This window comes from Oxyura jamaicensis, chromosome 3 (genome assembly GCF_011077185.1).
Source record: "Oxyura jamaicensis isolate SHBP4307 breed ruddy duck chromosome 3, BPBGC_Ojam_1.0, whole genome shotgun sequence".
In the NCBI taxonomy this organism is placed as follows: domain Eukaryota; kingdom Metazoa; phylum Chordata; class Aves; order Anseriformes; family Anatidae; genus Oxyura; species Oxyura jamaicensis.
The window spans coordinates 103,036,080-103,053,461 of record NC_048895.1 but is presented as its reverse complement, the minus strand read 5'-3'; the positions used below and the strand labels follow the sequence as shown (position 1 = coordinate 103,053,461).

At 47.3% G+C, this 17,382-nt stretch overlaps 1 protein-coding gene across 1 annotated transcript; it reads right to left on the bottom strand.

Moving 5' to 3' along the window:
- Positions 1-8,543: 8,543 nt before the first annotated feature.
- Positions 8,544-14,244, bottom strand: RRM2 (ribonucleotide reductase regulatory subunit M2). Its single transcript, XM_035322896.1, has 10 exons — positions 13,990-14,244; positions 13,846-13,911; positions 13,593-13,727; positions 13,295-13,411; positions 12,684-12,817; positions 11,522-11,616; positions 10,651-10,784; positions 10,116-10,220; positions 9,867-9,980; positions 8,544-9,492 (listed from the first exon to the last, which is right to left on the bottom strand). Exons 1-10 carry the CDS (start codon positions 14,218-14,220, stop codon positions 9,340-9,342), a joined length of 1,284 nt encoding a protein of 427 aa, XP_035178787.1. The 5' UTR covers positions 14,221-14,244; the 3' UTR covers positions 8,544-9,339.
- Between the last annotated feature and the right edge of the window lie 3,138 nt (positions 14,245-17,382).

Below are 17,382 nucleotides of genomic sequence, written 5' to 3'. Positions count from 1 at the left end.
CAGAAACCCACACCTTCCAGGCCATTCTTACAGGGTCAGCAGTATGGAAAGTCTTGTTTGTTTGTCATAGAGGCCCAAGTTTTCCTTGAAGTTAGTACTGTCTCAGAACAGATTTACAGGCCCAGGCGCCAGGAGCAGAGCAGCCCGCCATGGCGCCCTTGGAGGCCTGGCGCATCGCTGCAGCGTGAGCCCTCACTGCCTTAAGCCTGCTCTGTCGGCTCCTGGCTCTGAGGAGGTGAAATGTTTAACCCCAGTAGAAAAATGTAAGGGTACTGCACTCCTTCCTAGCCCAAAATGTGACCATTGTCCACAAGAACGTGGCACTTGTCCCCAGGCCCAGGGGAAAATCTGCATCAACTCTCAGTGAATAGAGGCAGGGGAAGAGGCCAGCCCGCGCCAGGCCTCCATAGGGCTCCCAGTGCAAACAGAGAAGCAGCCTCTTTACCACAAGGCTTCTGAGACAAAAAAAAAAAAAGGCTTTTTAAAAACAAAACATGTTTTTAGCTCATCTCTCAGGAGGTCTGGAGCAGAATTCTCAAAGCCTCAGGACTGACCAAGTGGCACTGCTGCCACACGCAGCACCCCGAGCTGCCGGGAAGCATTAAGGCCGCGGTTAGTTAATTAGGGAAGGGATCGTAAGAGCCTCACAGCCTGACCTCACCCTCATTACAGACCGCACCGAGCTGTGACACTCACGCCCGCAAGGGCAGGATCGCACTGCTTGTGGCTCGCTGCAGCCCACTTGTCCTCCTTGATGAGTCTCTTGTTTCTCTTTGCCACAAATAACTTGAAAAGCCTGCAAACCGAATTCCTGAATAATACACAAAGGTGAGAAATCATTTCCAGCCTCCCTTCAGCAAACTCTTAAGGATGAAGCACAGGGCATAACGGCTCCTGTAATAGTTCCCTTGCTGGTATAAGTTCAAGGTTTATTTTTTCCATCACTCCTCTTTCAATTTAATTTATGAACTTGATTTTTGGCGGCACAAAAGGCCTGATTTGCAAAGATGCTGTGATTGAATTCGGGGGAACACAGATGTACAGCTCTTCTGAAAAGCACGCCTCATGCTGTGAGACCAAAGACTGAAAAATTACCAGTGAGAGCTCTATTTTTAGCTACACTATGTCATAATATTCACCATTTCCAAGCAAAACTTTCTGGCAAATATTTAGAAGGCAGCTTACAACCCCTGGCTCTGTCAACGAACCACGATGGCTACCCAAGGCTGCCGGCTACTGCTTCACCTCTCACCACGGCACTTTTATGTGGCTTCTGCCAGTTGGCACGTGTCTGACAAGCTGATGTGAGATAAACCTTTTATGCTTTTAACATATGGGAAGCAACAGATAGTTAAACCACTGCATTTGGGGCCAAAGGGCCCGCCTAAGCCAGTGGAAAATATTCCTGAGTTTTCACAGCAGGGCATTTGCAGCCCTTCTGAACACTGGCAAGCTTTTCCCAGTCTCACGTAGCCAAATAGCAGCACCAACCTGCTAATTAGCCCTGCTGAGATGGATGCTACTAATGAGGGTCTGCTCTGCCAGGGTGTGGGCCAGGGGAGCAGCACAAAAACCAAAAGGAGGGAGCTGTACACAAACGTACTGCCCAGCTCCATCACTCCTCCAGCAGCCCCATGCTACAATTCAGGCTCTGTCCTCGAAGCTGCCCCATGTCCTGCTCCATGGTGAACCCCCAGAGCTGTTCAGCTGACATGACAGCTCCATTCGCAGCCCAGGGTTTTTAAATGAGCTACCAAGCTCAGCAATACATGGTTTTCTCAGCAAGTCAGATGTGCTCTCCAGGTGAAGCCACTCAAAACAAGAGCTGCCTTCCACCTGGGTTAAATACCAGCTAGTGCTTTGGTGAGCAGCAGGGAGAGGGCATGCACACGCTCAGACCTATTAAACCCACCATTAACACCTCACCCTAGATCTACTGTATGATTGTACCTGATATAAGTTATTCCTGGACTGACACTATCCTAAGTGGAGGATTTACAGGAAAAAATGAAGAACCCACCTCTGCTGTCTTCTCATCACACCCTCCCACCCGCCCCAATATTTCTAACAACATTAAGTCCACCTCCCTGTTTGGATTGATTTTATTCTGCAGGAGGCTGGAAGGAGAGGCACAACCCTGATTTTGGTGGGAAAAGCCTAAATTAACAAATATAATGCTCTCCCCCTGCTGCCACTGGTGACAGCATCCTGGAAAGTCCATCTCTAGAAGAGATGCACAGCTTGATCACTACAGCCCCAGAATCCAAAAAGAAAGCTCAGCACAGCTCAGAAAGGGCAGAGCAGCAGGCACAAGCAAAAATGAAGTTCTGTCATTGATTTAAATACATGGCACATCTAAAAGAATTATTCCCATCCTTGGTTATATTGCATGGTGAAATTGGGCATGTGTGATGCACTTTCTCATAGTCCTATGCCCACGAAGTTGCAAGGGAAGGACTTGTGCCACAGAATCAGCAGCTCCCCAAAACCTCAGCAGCCCACGTGGTAAAAAGTCAGCTACAAAATCTCGTAGAGGATTTGCATGCGTACACTGATTGGGAGCTCTGCAAACAAACAAGCAGGGGATGCCCTGTACTGCTGCAGCAACAAGAATAGATTCCTTGTTTTCCCGCAGGGGAAGCCCCAGCAGCCCAGCCTTCACCCCAAATGTGACAGTCACCTGGCACCTCGCAGACAGCTGGGCCAGCAGCCTGGTCACCGCACTGCTGGTCTCGCTGCTGGTTTCCTTGTGCAGGAGCCCCCCTGCTGACAGCCAGCTGTAGTGCTTGCAGCAGGTAGCTGCAGTCAGGCACAAGTTATTGCAAAACACGACTTTAGATTAAGTGCTGGGGCAGCAGCCTAACTCCGAGAGAAATTCTGCTTGAGCTAACAGAGTGCAGACAGGTGAGCAAGAGGTGGAAGAAAGTCTAAGCTCACCCGCAGAGGCGAGGGGACAGCAGCCACAGGAGGTTCAGACGCAGAGATGTCCTGCAGGAACGGCCCAAGGAATCACTGCACACTCGTGTCAATGCCACCACAAGGACCAGCTGCATGGGCATGCTTATCAGGAAGCCTGGTCCTGAATACCTCTCTTCGAAGTTACTTCATCATCACGAACAACTTCCCCTAATCTTCCCAAAATTCACTCCCCCCTCGTGGACTCTGAGCAGTGACGCTTGAGTTTATGTGCACATTTAAATCTCAGTCCTTTTCCACGTGCTGTGTGGGGATGCAAGAGGTGAAATTGCATCTGCTTCTTGATTATCTACACAATATTGAACATTTCATTAGAAACATTTTTGCTTTAATTAATTTAAATGCAATCCAGCCATCCTGCGATTTCATATGTAATCCTGGGATTTAGTAACGGCAAGTGCAGTAACAGCTGAATGATGAAAAGACGGCAAGATTAAAAACTTACCATAAAATTAGCCTACTTCACATCGTAAATAGCTTTTCAATTTGACAAGGGATAACCGTTTTATGGAAAATGTGTATTAAAAAATAATCCTGTTACATTCTCCAGTGTTTGCCAGTCTTAGCTCACACGCAGCAATAATAACCAGATCAGGCTCAGTTTTCTGTACGTCCACATGTATTTACAGCATCATCGGGAGTAACCGTAATAGCTACATCAATAGGAGATGCAATTTCCAGAAGCAGTAATCGAAACAGCAAAGTCATTGTTAAGTCTTGAATGTGTTTTGCTGGAAGCTGTTAGAGAATCCAATACACAATTAATACTTTGATTCCTTTTAGGAGGGAATTACATTTCACTCCTCCTTACAGCTGGGGCTGCATTTAAGTGGCATCGCAGAAACTTACAAGCAGAACAGACACTTGCAAATGGGAACGCTTGGCCCTGCTAACATTTCTGTTGTGAAACGCTCATTTCCTATACGCTCCCTGCCTAAACACACTGCTGCTTCTGAACTTCATCTAATGAAAGCTCGCTGCTCCACAGCTTCCCTGCCAAGTCCCGGCTCCCTTCTGCTCCACTGAAGGTTAACTTTTGAGACACAGAAGTATACTTCTTTTTTTAGGCGGGCATTTTAGCATCACCCTGAAAATCAATTCATGGCAGAGATAAATCAATTAAATACCAGGGAGAGAGGTATACAAATCTGGCTGTCGGCACACTTTACTACTTGCAGGAGCAAGGTAAAACTAGAGCAGGTGGCAACCTGAGACTGCTATTTATTTGTGTCCTGAACTGGGAAAAACGCATTTCAGTGTCTCACTGAACAGTGATTCAAGGTGGGAGGATGGAGATTCGTTCTGAAGCACTGACACACTTAGTGAAAGCTCCTGGATCACATCAAAACAAAATTATTACATAAAAGGGTGCAAAGGAAGTGAGAAAGTCCCTGCAAGAAGCGCAGCCGAAGCCCAGTGCTTCATCCTGATTTTGAATCACAAGGATTTTGCCAGCTGAGTGGCTCAGGGATAAATTCTGAAAAATATTTAAATTACCCAGGAGGATAGGAAGAAATTCCCTTTGCCATTAATCAGTGACTGCTGAAACAACGTGGCTACAGCTATCAGAGAAGGCCAGAATTTCGTATTTCAAAATATGAAATTAAACAGCATGTAAGCGGTCAAATAGGCACCACATGGGATTTTGAAATGAGGAGAAGGGCCCCGGGGTTTCTCACACAAGCCTGGGCACTGACAAAATATGCACCAAACTTCAGGGCATCAGATTCAACCCAGGGATTAGTGTCACCCCTCTGCTCTTACAGAATTTCCTGGGGCTGTCTGTACATGAGCAGCACCTGCAGAGCCACGGATCTGGAGGTTTCCTTTCTTGAGGAACATATCCAGGACATGCACGCAAAGCAAAAATTGGTTTGCCCCCAAATTTGGCCACCTACAGAAATAGCTGCAGGCACCCTCCTCTTGGGCCTAGCAGCTCAGCCTCTACGTGACTGATTTATCAGCCTTGGTTACCTGCCAACTCATTTGCATAGCATTAACTGGCTCAGCTACCTGACGATTCCTTTGCTAGCTTCACATTAGGGTGAGGTTCTAGCAAAATAAAACTATCATACCACCAGGGGAAGTAAAGACCACACGAGCTGGATTTTACCAGGAGCCCTCGACAGCACCAGAGGCTGCAGCAGGAGTACCAGCACCCCCTATCCCCAGGACCACAAACACAACCTACAAGACCAGTTTGCAAATCCAAGCTTTGGACATGCAAAAACTGCAAACTCTCCCTTAATTCAAGCTAAATCCTACAATATTTGGAAGTACAAATTACCAGTAACTGATAGCATAGGCTGGCCTTGGATGCTTTTCTCTCCCCCCCCCCAGTCTGCTTCTAAGAGGCACCAGTGTGTATCCAATGTGTGAATCTTCACCCTTAGGCCAAGAGAAAAACCTCCACACAAGCGTTCCGTGTCAGCCAAGTGCTCCCAAGTGCTGTACAGCACAGGCATCTCCTAGTAATTCACTGCAATCTCCATCTGACAAACAAAGCAACGTTGCCTGCGGCTGGAACTACACGCTGTATTACAAGCCGGGAAAGAGCAGAAGAGGGATTTGGTTACTGGAAAGAATTGCAAAGCCATTGCACTAAGGTATTTTTCTCTTGATATTTTAAGTCTCAAAAAAAAAAAAAAAAAAAAGAGTAACAGCAGGGGGAAGAAAAGGTATTCATTTTAAATTCATTCACCCTCGATGCATCTCAGGATTTCTGCTTGCAGCAAGAGAGTAAGCATCCGCAGCAGGGGGAATTTTAACACAACCCTTTCTTCTGGAGCATGCAGCACTCACCTTCACAACACTCTTCTCCAGCAGGTTCAAAAGCACATGGTGGTGTGGGAATAACCTAAGATCAAGAGCCAAAGCCACAGCTCTGATGGCCAGTCGGTGCCCCAGGGCTTGGTGTTTGCTTGGCTTCGTACCTCTGCGCACATTTGCCAGCTGATGGCCAGCAGAGCACCAATAACACCCAGACATGGGAATGAAAGCTGATGTTCCTTGTCCATCCCACCCAACACCCCACAGCTACCTGTCAGTTAACTAAGAGCACATGCCCAGCAAACACCACCGTTTTTTCTGCTGATCAGTGAACAACTCATCACTGAAGATGACACAGGTCACCTTTCCAGTATGTAACACACTCCAAAAGAATAAAGCCATTTCCCTGCAGGCTGAGGAAGAAGCAGTGCCACCATTAAAGGCAGCTAAGGCATAACTCTGACCTGTAAGCCAGGCCTGATGTGAAGTCTTGTACCACAGAAACCAAATGACTGTTGTGTGAATCAGAGGGTATCACTCCCAAGGGATGCATTCCTAACAAAAACAATAGCTTTCCATCAGCAAACAGGACACGAGAAGCCCTCAGATCCTTTCTACTTATAATTCATTAGGCACAGAGAGGCCAAAGAGTTAACCGGCAGTTTAAAATAAAGTGAGGCATCACTGAGTGTGAGAAGTAGGCTTTGAAATAACTCCATTCACTTACTACCTTTTGGCAAGTTTTCTGACTTCTGACCGGCCTAGAGGAATCAGCTACCCTTCAGGGATTGCTCCAGATTGTTAATATGCCTTCAGATTTGCAGGCTGGCTGTGCCCTGCTGCAGGCATGAGTAGCAGGAACTGTTCTCTGACCTCTTCTGGGCACAAATTGCTGTAATCACTCCAGGAAATTTGAGAAATCTGGGGATTTTCTTTGTCATTACATCCTAACGTTGCAGTTGCTTCCTGAAGACAAGCCTAACCTTGGGTCGCTGCTCTTACCCCTCCACACACATTGCCTAAGATTTTACTTCTGACATTTTACATCTGACATGAAACTTTGAAAGAGAAAAGTTGTCAATTAGTTAGACACTTTCTCACCTGTACCCATGCAAGGTTTTTTTTTTTTTTTAAATCAACAGAAGGAGTAAATATAACAAGAAATTGGGCTTGAAGTTTACTGTTCTTCCATTGTACCTGGTGCTATTAAAAGCTGTTAATTTTAATAGCAATAGAACACACAGGGGGATAGCTAGGGATCAGGTCTGCACAAATTAACTGACAGACAGAGTATTGCAGCAAACATATCCGTTTTTACTTATCCCTCAGTATTTTTCCTCTACTAGCCTAATTGCTTTTCACTTGCAGCAATTACTGTGCCAGAACCCCCACCAGACAGCTGTTCTGATTCATACATGTACAAAAAAATCAGCACTTCCATCACTTTGCCTCAATCTCTACTGGTTCTTCAAACTCAATTCCTAAACATATCCTGAAGGGTCAGTTAAATTTCCACTTACATTCATTTTTCTATTGGTTTATTTCTGAAGAGAAGTGACAGCTTCCATTATCTCTTCAATGCTTAAGAGGATCAAGTGTCAAAACAACTGGCATCTCACTTGAATTAGAAACTAATCGCTTCTCAGTAAATAAGTATTTTAGCAAGGCTTGGACATGATCTACGTAATCTAAGCAACAGCATGATGTTTAATTCCTTGTGAAAACAAAATTAAAAAGGTGGGACCAGATGCAAAGCTTTCCTCCGGAGCACACAATAAGAACTGATTTACATTACGGCATGTACATAAACCAAAATTAAGTAGGCATTTATACATCTGTGACGCCAGGATGAGATTAATACCAACCACAGCAAGCCTTAATTCTCTCGTTGAATCACTTCGGACTAATTCCTATCCGATCCATCTCTAACGCGCCCACGTCACTGTTACCCCCGACGTACACTTGGCTACAGGAGACTTTCCTCCTGTCTGGCGTTACAGGAGGATGACCCGGCCATCACACCTCCATTTCAAGCAGCACTTCTAGAGCATGCTGAAAATATAGTTCTGGTTCATATCTCCTGAATTAGGGATAAAAAAATTAAAGCTTTCCACCCTAATCACTTCAATCCTTGACATATATTGAGAATCAAGCAGAGATCTGTATGATACAGCTAGACCCTACTCAAAAACCAAGCTCGAAACCCAACTTGCTGAGGGAGCAATGCTGATATTTAGCAGGAAACGTGCTCAATAACTCTAAAAACAACCAAGTTTCAGTGTTTCAAAATGAGGCATCTGGCCATTCAGTTTAACACGTCCCTAATTTCAGTTCCCAGCACGTTATTCTCAGCCCATTGCAATTGCTGACCTGTTGCAGTGAAGTTACCAACTTCACTGCTGCAGGGGCATTTTAGAGCCATCTGTTAGAAGCCTCGCGTCTTCTGCTTTGCATTCCAGCCTTCGGGGTTTGGGATTTTTTTTTTTTTATTAATTTATGGTTTTGTTCCCTAGGACAGCCTAGAAACGTGCACATCCTGCTAGCTTCATGGACCCAGGGGAAGCAGTCACACACCATCAGCTTCAGTGCGCTCAAGAGTGAAGGAACAAGGATCAGCAAATCAGTTACTTCTAACTCAAGACAGCATCTCTCAGAGAAGCACCATATATATGGTACACGTTTTCAAAGAGGGAAGCCTTTAGCAGAAAGAAGCCAACTCAGCATTCTTCCAGTTCACAGAAATGATTTAAGTTCCATCCCCATTATCAACTAGACCAACACAAGAGGACAGTAGCTAATTTCAGTCTCTCATTGGTGTTTAACATGAAGTAATGTTCCCAGATACTGAACAAAAGCAATTGAGCCAAAAAGGAAGCTGCATGTTATTCTCCAATACACAGAATATCCAGCTCATTATCGAGTTGTTCACCTTCCATACACTTTTGTTCTTTAACAGATTCTAAAATCATTAGTTTGTTTCACAGAACCAGTCTTTCAAGTTATATACCAGGAGAGAAGCACAAGTCATGAAAGGTTAGGCTGCAAACTCATGAACATTTATACTTGCATTTTACCGTTAGAGTATTACGAGACAGCTCTTTATTTTGAAAATTAAAGTGCCAGGTTTATGTACAACTATTAAAATAATATAAAAAAGTAAACTTAAAACCTGCTAAGAAAGCAGTGAGGTCATGTAGCTGCCTCCAGAGTTTTCTACAGAGTATTCAACAAGTTTAAGACCAGAATTTCCCAAACAGTCCTTTCTAGATGTGGAGAACTGGAGAAGCTAGTGGTGATTAATTACCCAACCCCCCCCATCTGGCAGAAGGAAGGTGCCCACATTTCACCAAGTAAGTAGCACATGTTTCAGGAGATACATCTAAGCATTCTAAGAATTAACACCTTTGGCAAAGTCTAATAAAAAGGGATTTTACCGCTGGGGGTACACTAGCCTCCTTAAAAGTACCAATGCCTCCACACCTCTCAAGAGTGGGATTTTAGTACAAAATATCAAGTCACAATGTGACTCGATATGTTTAATCTTTCCTTGTAAAGAGGAGAGCATACACACTAACTCATGCCATCTCAGTCCGTTTAAAATTCTGCATCCAGGGTGAAAGAGTTGTCTGTGGGCTTTGACATGACTCCCATCCTCTGATATTCACCTACTCGCTTCTCAAAGAAGTTGGTCTTGCCTTCCAGAGAGATGTTTTCCATGAAATCAAAAGGGTTCTCTGCTTTGTATATCTGAAATGCAAAGGTAACGAATGCTAGAGTCACTAGGGGTGTTCAAATCTTCAAGACATGAAAGCATTAAAAAGATGGCTAATGACACCACTGGTAGGCTTGCTACATTGTGAACAACAGCCTCAAGCCTCCTCTGTTCATTCCTGTCTTTACATTCTAATTCCCATTAGACAGCAGCACAGCAACTCCTACATGTTTTTCATTAGCATTCTTTTGCCTTTTCTTCTGTGGGTACCCAAACAGTTCCTAACAGTGGGACTAAAAACAGGATCTGTAAGTTATACCAACATTGCTGCAGCCATTTCAGGATTTGGGTTTCTGGAAGAAATTAAACTTGATATGGCCTTTCCCCCATGACAGATTGTGTGCCTTACCTTTTTAAATCCCAGTTCCAACATCAGCCGGTCTGCTACGAACTCGATGTATTGTTTCATTAAAGTGCAGTTCATGCCAATCAGCTTAACAGGCAGTGCCTCCGTCAAGAATTCCTGCAGATAACAGAAGCACATCGCGTACAGCAGCTCGCATTCATTCTGCACCGTCTAGGGTAATTTTATACCCAACAGCTCCACAGCTTCGCACTCAATTGTGATCAAGTTGCTAAACAAGCAGCAGACAATTACCTGTTCTATGAGAACTGCATTCATGATGATTTCTTTTACCCTTTCCTCCGATGGTTTGTGTATCAAGTGCTTGAACATGAGGCAGGCAAAGTCACAGTGCAAACCCTGGGAAGAAGTTTCAGAAAATCGTCACAAGCACTGATTTAAAAAGAACCACCCGAATCAGTAGCACAGAATAACTAGCCTAAAGCCTAGGCACCATTATTGCGCTTGCCACATGAGTGGTGTCTGCAGACAACTTTCTGGCTAACCAGAAGGAGCTACAATTGAATTCAGGCCAGTACCAACTGCACTTGTTCCCTCAGCAAGGTACGCTGAGGAAAAGAGTCGGTGAGAAACTTAAACGTACTTTTGAGTTAATAAAATAATACTTTCACTAAGATCCACGAGGCCACATATTTACACGCTGTAGTGAGCTTTATGGACTGCCTCTTTCTAAATACAATCCCGCAGAAAAATACAGGCTCCAGCAGAATATCGTTACTTCGAGCTACGTGGCACATCGCCGTATTAACTGCTAAAATTTGAGTCCTACCTCATCTCGACTGATGAGTTCGTTAGAAAAAGTGAGTCCTGGCATTAATCCTCTTTTCTTCAGCCAAAAAATTGAGGCAAAAGAGCCAGAAAAGAAAATTCCTTCCACTGCTGCAAAAGCTACTACACGTTCTCCTGTTACAAGAAAACAGATATTGGTATCACATCGAAGACTTAACAGGATTAAAGCTCACAAACCGTGAATAGACCTATAAACAGTTCTCCAAGGAAAATGAAGCCTTCTTCTCAAGGGTGCTATAGCCTGTCCATAAAACTATTATAGCAAAGGCTTCTGGTTACCAAGTAAAACTTTAAAACATGGGGCAATAAAAACAGAGTAGCTAGCAGGTAGCTGAAGCCAAGGCTCCCTCCCCTAGGTTAAACATCAGTGCTGCCTTTTTACAAAGATTGCACACAAAGAGCTGTCATTTTGGCAGCAGATTGAAGTCAGTGTCTGCTCATCCTTAATTAAGTGAGGAACTTTGGCCTCAATGCTTTAGTAGTAGTAAAATAATGATCTCTACCATCTTCTCTCACCTGTCAAGTGAGACATCAAGAATCACTGGGGCAGAGGAGCCACAGCCTCCAACTGTTACAAGCCTGCTGGAGATCAATGGCCAGTGCAGTTCTAGAGATGTCTTAGCAATTTGTTCGTACAGCTAAGTATATGAAGATTGCCATGTGAGCTATCGTTACTCAAAATGCCACAATTTTACACATATTCATGTTCATTTGCAAGACGAAAATCCTCATCTCCAGAATTATACCAGAGAGCATTTATTCAACATGTGACAATCTCTAAACCATCTAGAGAAATGGTGGTTCCTCCATTAGGGAAGGAATTTTGCTTTGCTTCCAATAGACGTACTCACCATATGTTGCTTTCTTGTCCCCAATCCAGCGCATGGCCCAGTCAGCCTTCTTTTTAACACATGGTAAAGTTTCAATGGCATTAAAAAGGAATTCCCTGCAAAGCAAAAAGCATCATTAGTATGAGACAGCAGCACAGCAACTAACACGTTCTTAGCCATAGATGGTATTATTCTTACAAGTGCTCTGTACCCTCTACACCAATATTTAAGTAACCTGACCCATTTTATTTTGCACCTCTATTTGTGTCCATCTACTCCCTCTGCATCACCTTCCTGTCACGTCAACACCAGTTCACATGAACTCCTGACGTGTCAAGGGGAGCACTGTTTCATCAAGTATTATACTTGAACAAGGCTTTCAAAACTACAGGCCAACCTCCAATGACAAGACCTAAGTTTTCAGGTAAGCAAGTCTTCCCTAAACACTCGGTGGAATTAAGCACCATGGAGTAGAAACGATGTCAACAAGGTACCAGCAATTAAATCTCTCAACCACATCTAGTGCCAGACGATATTTCTCTCAACAGATATTGGTCTTACAAGAAGATACCAGAATAAATCCAGTCTAGACTGCTCAAAAGCCCTGAATCTAGCTTCAATACACAACTCTTGAACTGATCCATCTTGTTACACTTGGGCTGTATTTTTATTCAACATCAAAAGCCACTTTTGGGAAATTAAGTGTTTTGCTTGCTTTTAAACCAAGCAAAAGCAGTCAAGTCACTAAGTGCTAACCATTAACTAGATTTGTTGGGTTTTAGAGATATTTTAATACAAAATGTAAGATTCTCTATTTAATATAAGTGGTAAGATTCTCAGAGAAAATATCCTACAGAACTACCTGGTAGGTGCAGTGGGTCCTCTATGTGAGAGTTTACAGTAATTTAATATAGCCACTTGTGTGACTGTTCTATCTTTTTCATAGTTTCATTTCTTACTTTCAGGGTTAAGTGGTTTCAGTTTCCCACAATCTAAGCAAATTCTCACACATTTAAGAATAAAAAGATATTCTGAAGTAGCTCTTAAGCAGCACTTTTAGCATTGTTTTATACACACCTAGTTGAAACCCCAAAATCAGCTTTCAAGCCAAAGTAATGGATATACATCACTTAAATCTCAACAGTTAAGAGTTTCAGACCTTTCATTATCAGACAGTACTAACCTCTCCTTAGAATCTTTGATGTACGTGTCAATCAGAAGGCTATACATTTCTGAATGTATATTTTCCATGGCGATCTGGAAGCCATAGAAACAGCGAGCTTCTGTGATTTGTACTTCTTGACTGAACCGCTCCACCTAGAGGAAATAAACCAGTTTGTGAAATAATTTGTAACTAAGTTGCAGGTTTGAAGCAGTGGTGTAACTACTCTTTCTCAGCCCACAGAATTCTCCGAAGATTAATTTCAGAAGTATGGATTCTGAACAGGAAGACAAGGAGCAGTTGCCCTTCACAGCTCCAAGTCATGAATTGTTTTTTGACCCTAGGAACAGGAAACCTTAATTTTCCACAGCCTCCACCAGGGAGAGCAGTGGCAGGTTACAAGCAGATCAGGGGCTCTGAAGTGACCAAGTGCTACTACTGCAGGGCAATGCTCACTGGGGAAAGGGCAAACTTGTGTATTACAAAAAGCAAACCTGGTCTGCTAATTAGCATCACGCAGCACTACATGTTCCAAGCAGACAAGCTAGCAGTTGTGCTGTTAAACACGCAGTTATTCGGCTAGACTCAATCCCCCGAGTGGCTCGGTATGGGGGCTGTCTCCCCACACTCACCAGGTTCTCGTTCACAATGCCATCGCTGGCAGCAAAGAATGCAAGGACGTGAGAAATGAAGTATTTCTCCTCGGGCTTCAGCGACTCCCAGTGCTGGATGTCTTTTGAGAGATCAACCTGAAACGTTAAGAGAACTACATTAATAGAAAGCGTTAATAGAAAACAGTGAAACGAGGAAGAGTTCCTGAGGCAGGGATGGTGCAGGTGAGACACCTGTGCAAAGCCTCAGGGGTGCCCCAAGGCTTGGGGAGGGGGGGGGAAGGTGTCTCTGAGTAGAAAAGCCCGGGGGAGCCCTCACCTCCTCCGCCGTCCAGAAGGAAGCCTCGGCCTTCTTGTACATCTGCCAGATGTCGTGGTACTGGATGGGGAAGACGACGAAGCGGCGGGGGTTCTCCCGCAGCAGCGGCTCCTCCTGCTCGGCGCTCCGGGGGGCCTGCGGCGAGCAGGGAGCGGCTGAGGGACGGGAAACGGGCCCCGAGGGGCGCCGCTGGCCCTGAGGGAGCGGGGACGGAACCGCTAAGGGGGAAAATGCCGTCGGGGCGCGCACTCACCGGCTCCTGGAAGATGTTGCGGGCCGCCTTGCTGGCCAGGACGCGGCTGCTGCTCGCTGCCGGGGGCTGCGGGGAGAGCAGGACGGTGAGAGGAGGGCCTGAGAGGGAAGGAGGGGTGGAGGAAGGAGGGAAGGGGCCGCTCACCGTGTTCTCCTTGTCGCTCAGCACCAGGCCCTTCAGGGTCGGCAGCCGAGGCTGCTCCTGGAGGGCGGCGAGCGGGACGCGGGCGGACAGCATGACGGTGGCACGGCGAGAGACTCGGCGAGAAACGGCGCCAGCTGCCCGCGCCGCCCCTTTATATCCCCTTCGAACTTGGCGCCACAACGCCCCGCCGGCCAATCGCAGCCCGCGCCGCGCCTTCAGCTCGGCGCTCATTGGGTGGAAAGCCGGCCGGCGGCCCGCCTCCCATTGTGGCGGCGGGAAACGGGAGGAGCGGCACGGAGCTTTTGGCGCGCTCGCGAGCCGGGGAAAAAGGCGGGAGAGCGCGGAGGCCCCGCCCACCGAACGGTCAGGCCACGCCCCCGGGCGCTCTGACCCTCCCCCCCCCGGGTGCCCTGGCACCCCATCGTGGGTGCTCTGCCCCCCGTTAGCGCCACGGCTCCTTTTCTTTCTGTAAGAACAAGAAGTGCTGTCCCCTCTGACCTCCTAAATTCAAGCCAGGCACACATTTCAGGTCACACATCTGGGGCTGAGCTCCCCTCGGCTGGCAGCCCCCAGAAGAGGCCAGCCCGGGCACTGGGCTTGGGGCGTTTGTCCCGTTTAGGGTCACCATACTGACGGCAGGCACCCAGCCCAGAGATGGAGGGCTAAACACATACCCCAGCCCTGGGACCCAAAAACCCCATCCCAGTTTTTTGTGCCCCAAAAAACACATCCCAGTACCCTGAAAAACCCACCCCAGGCTACCCTGATGGCCTCTAAACCTCATAGAAGACACTACAAGCCTTAACAGCTGTCTGCTGCATTAATAAAAAAAAATAAAAAAAAAAATAAAAAAAAAAATAAAAAAAAAAATAAAAAAAAAAAAAAAAGAGAGAGGCTGTGAGGCCATCATTGATATCCCAGCCTCCTACATCAACCATGGGTTTAGGTATCAGGAAGAAACCTTTCCTGGCTGTCGTGCTCCACAGCCAAGGTGGCGTCCCCCAGATGGGATTGGGAGGCATGGGGCAGCTCCAGCCATCCCTCAGGAAGGTGATTCCTGGGGCAGGAGGGGCAGGGAGGCCTGCCAGCACCATGCAGGGCCCTGCTATCTCCTGCCACCTCCTCAGCAGGCACCTCCGCCCTGCCCGGCTGCCGGGGAGCGGCCAGCAGATAGCCACAGCCAAGCCCAGGCTGCCTACCGTGCCGCCCCACAGAAGCATCCCGAAGCCACCGGTCCCCCAGATTGCCCCTGGTACCACCAGTCATCGTGCTGTGCTGCAGCTCAGCAATGCTTCTGAGAAGCTGATGGCATGGGGAGCTGTGGTGACAGAGGGCTCTGCAGGGGGGAAGGCATGTGGCAGGGCTCGGGGGTGCAGAAGGGGCCTGTGAAGAAGCATGTTGCTCCTAGCGCTGCAAAAAAGACATATTTGAGAGTCCACACCCCCACTTTTTTCTCCCATTACAACAATTTAACCTGTTTGCATTCACTCTTCTCCTACAAGCCCAGTGGGTTCTGGCAGGAGCCCTGCTTTGCTGCTCCTGCCCCGACCCACTGGGCCAAAACCCAGGCAGCTGCACGGGGCTTGCATGCCACACCTGGTCCATGGTCATGTACCTGTGGTCAGTGTGATGGAGGACAGCAAGCACGGCGAGCCCTCATGCATCCTCCTCCATGATATAACTGCTTTTGGGGGCAACCATTTCCAAGCAAGCTCCTTTGCCATAGTGGGACTGAAGGCAGCAGGGTGCCACCCTGGAGTGCCTTCATCCAGCACCTCTGGGGATGTCACCTGGCTCAGGCCCTTTATGTGGCGGCATGAAATGCCACTCTGCTCTTCCCAGCTCTGGCCCAGAGTGGAATTTTTCAAAAAAAAAAAAAAAAAAAAAAAAAAAAACGCCCTGAATTCTAAATACTTTCACGCCTTCTCTGCTGGGCGGTATGCAGGCACTCGGGAAGGCAGAAGTAATGGCAGCCCGGGGCGGTGGGATGCTGCGTCCCCCAGCCCAGGCTGTACACCCCGGGGTATCAGCGGGGAACACAGTCTGTGTCCTCCCCAGCTCCCATCAGCTGCAGGAGGAGCTCAGCACGGCCCCTGCCCTCACACCGCTCCGGTGGCAGTCCCGGTGCCACCTCAGTAGCCACCAGCTTGGCCAACGAGCTCGGAGGTGGCCCTCGTAGACTCAGCCAGCTCTGCTGAAGGGGAGGAGGCCTCACGTCTCCCCAGAGCCATTCTGATCTTTAACATTTCTTGCCTTTTTAAGGCCCTTACCTGCCGTTTACAACTCCCAGGACAAAGTCTGCAGATAACGTGGCCGTATATGTGGTTTTAATGGTGTTTTAATGGTGTAACAGGGTGTGTTGTTTCCGGGCTGCTGGCGGAGCTGGACACAGTGCTGCGGCTCATAAGTGCCAGATAGAGGAATCAGTGTTACAAGGGTTTGAAGAGCTGGAAAAATCAAACTTTCCAATCAGCTCCGCTTGCTACTCATCAGAGGTGAGCAATACACGAGGAGCTGATTTTGGAGCTTTCCTCAGCATCCACGGGGTCGTGAGAGAAGGCTCTCAGAAGGCCTCGCCCTGCCATTCTGGTAGCACCCCCCGCTTGTCTCCTCCCATCTCCTCCGGCTCTTCAGGCAGGATGCAATGTGACAGGCAGGGGATTTTCAGGCCTAAAGGGGGTTTTAATTACAGCTCCCTGATCACAGACAGCGTGCCTGCTCTCTTGCCACACGTAGAAAATTACAGGCCATTCCTGCAGGAGCCTGTCAGTCACCGCAAGCGAATATTTCCACTGAAGCGTCCTTTGGGTTACATTCCTCTGCCTTTACTCACACGAAATGCCTATGCAGGAAGGCAGCCCGAGGTCCCTTGCTTCTGGGCAGCTTGTATTGCTTACAGTGAGCAGAGATCCTGCATGGCAGCTTTTCTGGTGCATCTGGGTGACTGTGACCACAGCACCAAGTGGCCTGAGCTGCTCTTCTCTTGCTCCAAAAAGCTAGCATGCCCTGCTTGCAAAGCAGCCAGAAGCCCCCATGTCCTTCAAAGGAAACCAGGCCCAAAACCATGGAAGTCCACAACCTAGGAGATCAAGGCAGGACAGCAAATGGTGATCCTTCTCACTGCCTATCTTTGTGGTGCCGTCTGCCAGGCACAGCCCTGCAGAGCCTGGAAAGTTCACTATTTGTCTGGGTTTGGTCACAATCACATCGAGATGGGACCAGCAGGCTCCTTTCATACAGTGTCCTGTTGCTCTGCCAGGGCTAACTTCGTCACGGGGCCCAGCAGTGACCCCATGGGGGCAGAACAAGGTGCAGGGGCCCCTACTGCTGGTGAGACCCTATGCACAACCAGGCAGCAGTAGGAAAGATCCCAGATACGCATGAGTAAGTGAA

Bases quoted from the DNA above. Each gene is read 5' to 3' on its own strand.
- RRM2 (XM_035322896.1), bottom strand. From the start codon at position 14,220: ATGAGCGCCGAGCTGAAGGCGCGGCGCGGGCTGCGATTGGCCGGCGGG. The intron at 13,912-13,989 runs GTGAGCGGCCCC...CTCTCCCCGCAG, and splicing joins TGAGCGACAAGGAGAACACG to CCCCCGGCAGCGAGCAGCAG. The intron at 10,785-11,521 runs GTGAGTACGTCT...TTCTTGTAACAG, and splicing joins GGACAAGAAAGCAACATATG to GAGAACGTGTAGTAGCTTTT.